Source organism: Penaeus vannamei, chromosome 14, assembly GCF_042767895.1.
Source record: "Penaeus vannamei isolate JL-2024 chromosome 14, ASM4276789v1, whole genome shotgun sequence".
NCBI lineage: Eukaryota > Metazoa > Arthropoda > Malacostraca > Decapoda > Penaeidae > Penaeus > Penaeus vannamei.
The window spans coordinates 30,472,512-30,482,409 of NC_091562.1; the positions used below are offsets into that span (position 1 = coordinate 30,472,512).

General features: G+C 55.8%; 2 protein-coding genes across 2 annotated transcripts; one reads left to right on the plus strand and one right to left on the minus strand.

Moving 5' to 3' along the window:
• Positions 1 to 2,676: 2,676 nt before the first annotated feature.
• On the plus strand, positions 2,677 to 7,205 carry LOC138863970 (pneumococcal serine-rich repeat protein-like). Its single transcript, XM_070129496.1, has 4 exons — positions 2,677 to 5,175; positions 5,314 to 5,817; positions 5,975 to 7,065; positions 7,106 to 7,205. Exons 1-4 carry the CDS (start codon positions 2,677 to 2,679, stop codon positions 7,203 to 7,205), a joined length of 4,194 nt encoding a protein of 1,397 aa, XP_069985597.1.
• An 86-nt stretch (positions 7,206 to 7,291) lies between these two features.
• Positions 7,292 to 8,645, minus strand: LOC138863971 (uncharacterized). The gene is made up of 3 exons (XM_070129497.1): positions 8,470 to 8,645; positions 7,885 to 8,292; positions 7,292 to 7,706 (listed from the first exon to the last, which is right to left on the minus strand). The coding sequence occupies exons 1-3, from the start codon at positions 8,643 to 8,645 to the stop codon at positions 7,292 to 7,294; spliced, it is 999 nt and encodes a 332-aa protein (XP_069985598.1).
• Positions 8,646 to 9,898: the final 1,253 nt, after the last annotated feature.

Sequence of the window (9,898 nt, forward strand, 5' to 3'; positions counted from 1 at the left end):
TTCTGATGCCCCAGTGCTGGTGGCATCAGATAAATACAGATCCTCATTGATTGAGGATTGTACAACTTCCTCTAAGTCAGACACTCCGGTTAAGGCCTTACCAGGGGGTGTAGGGCCTAGGTTGGAAGTGTCACCTTGGGTCAGAGGACGAGACTTTGGCTGTACAGACTCGGCCTGCTGCACAGTTTCAGCCTGTCCTGACAGACTAGCTGGGGTTTTATGTGGTGTTTCTTTTGAAGCTAGCCTGCCATCCGAGGATTTGGGGAGGGGAGCGCTGCTCGTTATCGGTTTGGAGGCTTCTAGCTTCCTTCCCTTCAGAGCCGCCACAGTTTGGGTCATAGCCGTCATGGCGACCTGCACTGCTTTCTCCGCCTCCTCACTGGTCCTCCCCAAGGCTGTTGCTACTGCAGAAACTACAGCACTCAACAGGAGTCATATCTTTCTCGTCAAAGAAAAGATTATCATCTACTGGGGGGACCATTGCTGTGGACTTTGAACCTTTTTCCCTTTTGTTCTTTTTTGTTGTTTTGCCACTAGCAAGCTCGGGGAATTCCTCTCTGTTAGAGGTATCCAATTTTCTCTGTGGGGGCGACTCCTTCCTCTTAGGAGGTCGGGGAGTATTCTCCTTTTTATTTTGTTTTTTGTTTTGGCCCCAGACATAGGTACCTGGGGGCGCAGGGACAAAGTCAGGACGTTTTTTGGCTAACTCCTGCTTCTTAATCACTGCCTGTTTCCTGACAGAGCAAGCCAGACTACAGGCATGATGTTTTTTGGCACAGTTTGGACACTTGGCTGTTGTGTCCTTCTGGCCATCTTTGTGTGCCTTAATACACACTTCCGTTTCGTGTGCCTCGCTGCATACACCACATTTGGCTTTGGCCTTGCAGTTGGCCTGGTGATGCCCGAATTTTTGGCACGTGAAACACCTCAAGGGCTCTGGCACATATGTCCTGAGCTTGTATGAGCCCCAGTTACCCAGATCAAAGGTGGTGATTGGGGCTCCCTTGAGGATAACAAGGACTTGCCTGGTTGGAGACTACCCTTTGGTCATGCGGGAAGCCTCCACCACTTGTGGGAGAGACGTGATCACCTCCACGTCGAACCCTAGTGGAAAGCCAAGTAGCACCATCTTGGATTTTTTCTCTTGGGAGGTCAGTGGTGAGATACACACCTTCCTCCCATCTTTAAGCACCTTGATTTCCTGCAGGAAGTTCATGGTGGCTTTGTCTTTGGGGGCAATGATCATGCCCTCATCTCTGGAGATTCGGATTGATAATCTCACATTTCTTTCCTTCTCCAGTGCCCTTACTAGCTGGTATGCATTGTCGAAGTCTTCAGGTTTTTTTGGTACCTTAAACCGCGTTAGTCGACTTGGGGTGTGTTCTGCCTCTTCATCAGTCTCCACCCTTCGTCGCTTCACGCCTCCCCTTTGCAGGGGTTTAAGGCCTTTGGCAGTGGGGGCAGCTGTTTTGGCTGGTACAGCTGGAGCCCCTTCTTGACTGAGGGAGTTCTGAGGGGAGTTCAGGCTTCCCTCAGTCTGGTGTGCAAGGACAGACTTTGTGGTTGGTGTTTCTGTCTTGTCCTTGCTCGGTTCAGCAGGCCGGACACGTTCGGCCTGCTTTTGGGTTTTCTTTCGCCCCCCTGCAGCCTTGAAAGGCTCCAGGGTGACTGCCATGGTCGGATTCATTTTGTGGTCATTAGAGAGTTGGAAAATGATTTGTCCCCTTTCGGGGGTTATCTTTATACCTCCTCTCTGGGTGAGGTCTGAAGAAGGGCCTCACAAAAAGCTCTGATCCCTACACTCGACCCTTCAGCACCACAGGACAGGAGATCCCCCTGGGTGGGCTGAACTTGGAGTTTTGGTGTGGTAAACGCTCTGCACCCCAATCCTGCTACAAGGGGGGTGTGATCACGTCACCGCAGCCCAGGCGAATGTTGGAAATTAACGTTTCCCGCAGGCCCAGGCTGCACCAGGAATTCAGAAAGAGAGGGCAAGAGTAAGACACCGAAAAGACACCCTTGGTGCATGGCCACAAACTATGTCCAGGACCAGAGGGTCCAGACCTGGTTTGAAATCTCGCTCTCCAAGTGAGCGGTAGTGGGGCACTTACTACAAGAGAAGGCCTGGCCAATTGTCGCGGCGAACAAAGAGAAATTGGCGGAGCTCTCTGTGTAGTTTTTTGTCAAATAATATCGTAATCAAGCTCAAGTCTGGAGGCTTTAGCTCTGGAGAATCACGCCAAGTGAGTGACAATAATGCCTCGCCAATTGGGTGATCTCTCTCTGCACACCACAGGAGAGAGGGCATGTAAGGTGTGTACACCACAGGGGAGAGGACCTGCGACAACACTCGCATTCTCTGACCTGGCACCTACCTCTTCACACCAGTCCGCCTTCACTGACCTGGTAGCTAGCTCCTCCCACCAGTCAGCATTCTCTGACCTGGCACCCACCTCTTCACACCAGTCACCTTCCAGTGACCTGGTAGCCAGCGCCTCCCACCAGTCAGCATTCTCTGACCTAGCAGCCAACTCCTCTCACCAGTCAGCATTCTCTGACCTGGCAGCCAGCTCGTCCCACCAGTCAGCATCCTCTGACCTGGCACCCGCCTCCTTACACCAGTCAGCATTCTCTGACCTGGCACCCACCTCCTCACACAAGTCTCCATTCTCTGACATGGCACCCACTTCTTCACACCGGTCAGCAGCCTGTGACCTGGTAGCCAGCTCCTCCCACCAGTCAGCATTCTCTGACCTGGCACCCACCTCTTCACACCAGTCACCATACAGTGACGTGGTAGCCAGCGCCTCCCACCAGTCAGCATTCTCTGACCTGGCACCTACCTCTTCACACCAGTCCGCCTTCACTGACCTGGTAGCTAGCTCCTCCCACCAGTCAGCATTCTCTGACCTGGCACCCACCTCTTCACACCAGTCACCTTCCAGTGACCTGGTAGCCAGCGCCTCCCACCAGTCAGCACTCTCTGACCTAGCAGCCAACTCCTCTCCCCAGTCAGCATTCTCTGACCTGGCAGCCAGCTCGTCCCACCAGTCAGCATCCTCTGACCTGGCACCCGCCTCCTTACACCAGTCACCATTCTCTGACCTGGTAGCTAGCTTCCATCACCAGTCAGCATTCTCTGACCTGGCACCCACCTCTTCATACCAGTCACCATCCAGTGGCCTGGTAGCCAGCGCCTCCCACCAGTCAGCATTCTCTGACCTAGCAGCCAACTCCTTTCACCAGTCAGCATCCTTTAACCTGGCAATCACCTCTTCACACCAGTCAGCATTCTCTGACCTGACACCCACTCCTTCACACCCGTCAGCATCTTCTGACCTGGTAGCCAGCTCCTCCCACCAGTCAGCATTCTCTGACCTGGCACCTACCTCTTCACACCAGTCCGCCTTCACTGACCTGGTAGCTAGCTCCTCCCACCAGTCAGCATTCTCTGACCTGGCACCCACCTCTTCACACCAGTCACCTTCCAGTGACCTGGTAGCCAGCGCCTCCCACCAGTCAGCATTCTCTGACCTAGCAGCCAACTCCTCTCACCAGTCAGCATTCTCTGACCTGGCAGCCAGCTCGTCCCACCAGTCAGCATCCTCTGACCTGGCACCCGCCTCCTTACACCAGTCAGCATTCTCTGAACTGGCACCTACCTCGTCACAACAGTCCGCCTTCTCTGACCTGGTAGCTAGCTTCCATCACCAGTCAGCATTCTCTGACCTGGCACCCACCTCTTCATACCAGTCACCATCCAGTGACCTGGTAGCCAGCGCCTCCCACCAGTCAGCATTCTCTGACCTAGCAGCCAACTCCTTTCACCAGTCAGCATTCTCTGACCTGGCAGCCAGCTCGTCCCACCAGTCAGCATCCTCTGACCTGGCACCCACCTCTTCATACCAGTCACCATCCAGTGACCTAGTAGCCAGCGCCTCCCACCAGTCAGCATTCTCTGACCTAGCAGCCAACTCCTCTCACCAGTCAGCATTCTCTGACCTGGCAGCCAGCTCGTCCCACCAGTCAGCATCCTCTGACCTGGTAGCCAGCTCCTCCCACCAGTCAGCATTCTCTGACCTGGCACCCACCTCTTCACACCAGTCACCATACAGTGACGTGGTAGCCAGCGCCTCCCACCAGTCAGCATTCTCTGACCTAGCAGCCAACTCCTCTCACCAGTCAGCATTCTCTGACCTGGCAGCCAGCTCGTCCCACCAGTCAGCATCCTCTGACCTGGCACCCGCCTCCTTACACCAGTCAGCATTCTCTGACCTGGCACCCACCTCCTCACACCAGTCACCATTCTCTGACATGGCACCCACTTCTTCACACCGGTCAGCAGCCTGTGACCTGGTAGCCAGCTCCTCCCACCAGTCAGCATTCTCTGACCTGGCATCCAGCTCCTTCCATCAGTCAGCACCCTATGACCTGGCACCCGCCTCCTTACACCAGTCAGCATTCTCTGACCTGGCACCCACCTCCTCACACCAGTCACCATTCTCTGACATGGCACCCACTTCTTCACACCGGTCAGCAGCCTGTGACCTGGTAGCCAGCTCCTCCCACCAGTCAGCATTCTCTGACCTGGCATCCAGCTCCTTCCATCAGTCAGCACCCTATGACCTGGCACCCACCTCTTCACACCAGCCAGCATCCTCTGACCTGGTAGCCACCTCTTCACACCATTCAGCCTTCTCTGACCTGGCAGACAGCTCTTCCCACCAGTCAGCATTCTCTGACTTGGCAGCTACCTCTACCCACCAGTCAGCATTCTCTGACCTGGCAGCCAGCTCTTTCCACCAGTCAGCATCCTTTAACCTGGCATCCACCTCTTCACACCAGTCAGCATTCTCTGACCTGGTAGCCACCTCTTCACACCATTCAGCCTTCTCTGACCTGGCAGACAGCTCCTCCCACCATTCAGAATTCTCGGACTTGGCAGCCACCTCTACCCACGAGTCAACATTCTCTGACCTGGTAGCCAGCTCTTTCAACCAGTCAGCATCCTTTAACCTGGCAATTACCTCTTCACACCAGTCAGCATTCTCTGACCTGACACCCACTCCTTCACACCCGTCAGCATCTTCTGACCTGGTAGCCAGATCCTCCCATCAATCAGCATTCTCTGACCTGGCACCCACCTCTTCACACCAGCCACCATCCAGTGACGTGGTAGCCAGCTCCTCCCACCAGTCAGCATTCTCTGACCTGGCACCTACCTCTTCACACTAATCCGCCTTCTCTGACCTGGTACCTATCTCCTCCCACCAGTCAGCATTCTCTGACCTGGCACCCACCTCTTCACACCAGTCACCATCCAGTGACCTGGTAGCCAGCGCCTCCCACCAGTCAGCATTCTCTGACCTAGCAGACAACTCCTCTCACCAGTCAGCATTCTCTGACCTGGCAGCCAGCTCGTCCCACCAGTCAGCATCCTCTGACCTGGCACCCGCCTCCTCACACCAGTCAGCATTCTCTGACCTGGCACCCACCTCCTCACACCAGTCACCATTCTCTGACCTGGCACCCACTTCTTCACACCGGTCAGCAGCCTGTGACCTGGTAGCCAGCTCCTCCCACCAGTCAGCATTCTCTGACCTGGCATCCAGCTCCTTCCACCAGTCAGCACCCTTTGACCTGGCAACCACCTCTTCACACCAGTCAGCATCCTCTGACCTGTTAGCCACCTCTTCACACCAGTCAGCCTTCTCTGACCTTGAAGACAGATCCTCCCACCAGTCAGCATTCTCTGACTTGGCAGCCACCTCTACCCACCAGTCAGCATTCTCTGACCTGGCAGCCAGCTCTTTCCACGTCAGCATCCTTTAACCTGGCATCCACCTCTTCACGCCAGTCAGCATTCTCTGACCTGGCACCCACTTCTTCACACCAGTCAGCATCCTCTGACCTGGTAGCCAGCTCCTCCCACCAGTCAGCATTCTCTGACCTGGCACCCAGCTCCTTCCACCAGTCAGCATGCTCTGACCTGGCACCCACCTCTTCACACAAGTCAGTATCCTGTCACCTGGTAGCCAGCTCCTCCCACCAGTCAGCATTCTCTGACCTGGCAGCCAACTTCTTCCACCAGTCAGCATTCTCTGACCTGACAGCCAGCTCGTCCCACCAGTCAGCATCCTCTGACCTGGCACCCACCTCCTCATACCAGACAGAATCCTCTGACCGGGAACCCACCTCTTCACACCAGTCAGTATCCTCTCACCTGGTAGCCAGCTCCTCCCACCAGTCAGGATTCTCTGACCTGGCACCCACCTCTTCACACCACTCCGACTTCTCTGACTTGGTAGCTAGCTCCTCCCACCAGTCAGCATTCTCTGATCTAGTACCAGACTCTTCACACCAGTCACCATCCAGTGACCTGGTAGCCAGCGCCTCCCACCAGTCAGCATTTTCTGACCTGGTAGCCAGCTCCTTCCACCAGTCAGCACCCTATGACCTGGCACCCACTTCTTCACACCAGTCAGCATCCTCTGACCTGGTAGCCAACTCTTCACACCAGTCAGCGTTCTCTGACCTGGTAGACAGCTACTCACACAATTCAGCATTCTCTGACTTTGCAGCCACCTCTACCCACCAGTCAGCTTTCTCTGACCTGGCAGCCAGCTCTTTCCACCAGTCAGTATCCTCTAACCTGGCATGCACCTCTTCATACCAGTCAGCATTCTCTGACCTGGCACCCACTTCTTCACACCAGTCAGCATCCTCTGACCTGGTAGCTAGCTCCTCCCACCAGTCAGCATTCTCTGACCTGGCACCCACCTCTTCACACCAGTCACCATCCAGTGACGTGGTAGCCAGCGCCTCCCACCAGTCAGCATTCTCTGACCTGGCACCTACCTCTTCACACCAGTCCGAATTCTCTGACCTGGTAGCTAGCTTCCATCACCAGTCAGCATTCTCTGACCTGGCACCCACCTCTTCATACCAGTCACCATCCAGTGACCTGGTAGCCAGTGCCTCCCACCAGTCAGCATTCTCTGACCTAGCAGCCAACTCCTTCCACCAGTCAGCATTCTCTGACCTGGCAGCCAGCTCGTCCCACCAGTCAGCATCCTCTGACCTGGCACCCGCCTCCTCACACCAGTCAGCATTCTCTGACCTGGCACCCACCTCCTCACACCAGTCAGCATTCTCTGACCTGGCACCCACTTCTTCACACCGGTCAGCATCCTGTGACCTGGTAGCCAGCTCCTCCCACCAGTCAGCATTCTCTGACCTGGCACCCAGCTCCTTCCACCAGTCAGCCCCCTATGACCTGGCACCCACCTCTTCACAACCAGTCAGCATCCTCTGACTTGGTAGCCACCTCTTCACACCAGTCAGCCTTCTCTGAACTGGCAGACAGCTCCTCCCACCATTCAGCATTCTCTGACTTGGAAGCCACCTCTACCAACCAGTCAGCATTCTCTGACCTGGCAGCCAGCTCTTTCCACCAGTCAACATCCTTTAACCTGGCATCCACCTCTTCACACCAGTCAGCATTCTCTGACCTGACACCCACTTCTTCACACCAGTCAGCATCCTCTGACTTGGTAGCTAGCTCCTCCCACCAGTCAGCATTCTCTGACCTGGCACCCACCTCTTCACACCAGCCACAATCCAGTGACGTGGTAGCCATCTCCTCCCACCAATCAGCATTCTCTGACCTGGCACCTACCTCTTCACACCAGTCCGCCTTCTCTGACCTGGTAGCTAGCTCCTCCCACCAGTTAGCATTCTCTGACCTGGCACCCACCTCTTCACACCAGTCACCATCCAGTGACCTGGTAGCCAGCGCCTCCCACCAGTCAGCATTCTCTGACCTGGCACCCAGCGCCTTCCACCAGTCAGCCCCCTATGACCTGGCACCCACCTCTTCACAACCAGTCAGCATCCTCTGACTTGGTAGCCACCTCTTCACACCAGTCAGCCTTCTCTGAACTGGCAGACAGCTCCTCCCACCATTCAGCATTCTCTGACTTGGAAGCCACCTCTACCAACCAGTCAGCATTCTCTGACCTGGCAGCCAGCTCTTTCCACCAGTCAACATCCTTTAACCTGGCATCCACCTCTTCACACCAGTCAGCATTCTCTGACCTGACACCCACTTCTTCACACCAGTCAGCATCCTCTGACTTGGTAGATAGCTCCTCCCACCAGTCAGCATTCTCTGACCTGGCACCCACCTCTTCACACCAGCCACAATCCAGTGACGTGGTAGCCATCTCCTCCCACCAATCAGCATTCTCTGACCTGGCACCTACCTCTTCACACCAGTCCGCCTTCTCTGACCTGGTAGCTAGCTCCTCCCACCAGTCAGCATTCTCTGACCTGGCACCCACCTCTTCACACCAGTCACCATCCAGTGACCTGGTAGCCAGCGCCTCCCACCAGTCAGCATTCTCTGACCTGGCAGCCAGCTCCTCCGACCAGTCAGCATTCTCTGACCTGGCAGCCAGCTCGTCCCACCAGTCAGCATCCTCTGACCTGGCACCCGCCTCCTCACACCAGTCAGCATTCTCTGACCTGGCACCCACCTCCTCACACCAGTCACCATTCTCTGACCTGGCACCCACTTCTTCACACCGGTCAGCAGCCTGTGACCTGGTAGCCAGCTCCTCCCACCAGTCAGCATTCTCTGACATGGCACCCAGCTCCTTCCACCAGTCAGCACCCTATGACCTGGCACCCACCTCTTCACACCAGTCAGCATCCTCTGACCTGGTAGCCACCTCTTCACACCATTCAGCCTTCTCTGACCTGACAGACAGCTCCTCCCACCATTCAGAATTCTCTGACTTGGCAACCACCTCTACCCACCAGTCAGCATTCTCTGACCTGGTAGCCAGCTCTTTCCACCAGTCAGCATCCTTTAACCTGGCAATCACCTCATCACACCAGTCAGCATTCTCTGACCTGACACCCACTCCTTCACACCCGTCAGCATCTTCTGACCTGGTAGCCAGCTCCTCCCACCAGTCAGCATTCTCTGACCTGGCACCCACCTCTTCACACCAGTCACCATCCAGTGACGTGGTAGCCAGCTCCTCCCACCAGTCAGCATTCTCTGACCTGGCACCTACCTCTTCACACCAGTCCGCCTTCTCTGACCTGGTAGCTAGCTCCTCCCACCAGTCAGCATTCTCTGACCTGGCACCCACCTCTTCACACCAGTCACCATCCAGTGACCTGGTAGCCAGCGCCTCCCACCAGTCAGCATTCTCTGACCTAGCAGCCAACTCCTCTCACCAGTCAGCATTCTCTGACCTGGCAGCCAGCTCGTCCCACCAGTCAGCATCCTCTGACCTGGCACCCGCCTCCTCACACCAGTCAGCATTCTCTGACCTGGCATCCACCTCTTCACACCAGTCAGCATTCTCTGACCTGGCACCCACTTCTTCACACCAATCAGCATCCTCTGACCTGGTAGCCAGCTCCTCCCACCAGTCCGAATTCTCTGACCTGGCACCCACTTCTTCACACCAGTCAGCATCCTCTGACCTGGTAGCCAGCTCCTCCCACCAGTCAGCATTCTCTGACCTGGCACACACCTCTTCACACCAGTCAGCATTCTCTGACCTGGCACCCACTTCTTCACACCAGTCAGCATCCTCTGACCTGGTAGCCAGCTCCTCCCACCAGTCAGCATTCTCTGACCTGGCAGCCAGTTCCTCCGACCAGTCAGCATTCTCTGACCTGGCAGCCAGCTTCTCCGACCAGTCAGCATTCACTGACCTGGCAGCCAGCTCGTCCCACCAGTCAGCATCCTCTGACCTGGCACCCGCCTCCTCACACCAGTCAGCATTCTCTGACCTGGCACCCACCTCCTCAAACCAGTCACCATTCTCTGACCTGGCACCCACTTCTTCACACCGGTCAGCAGCCTGTGACCTGGTAG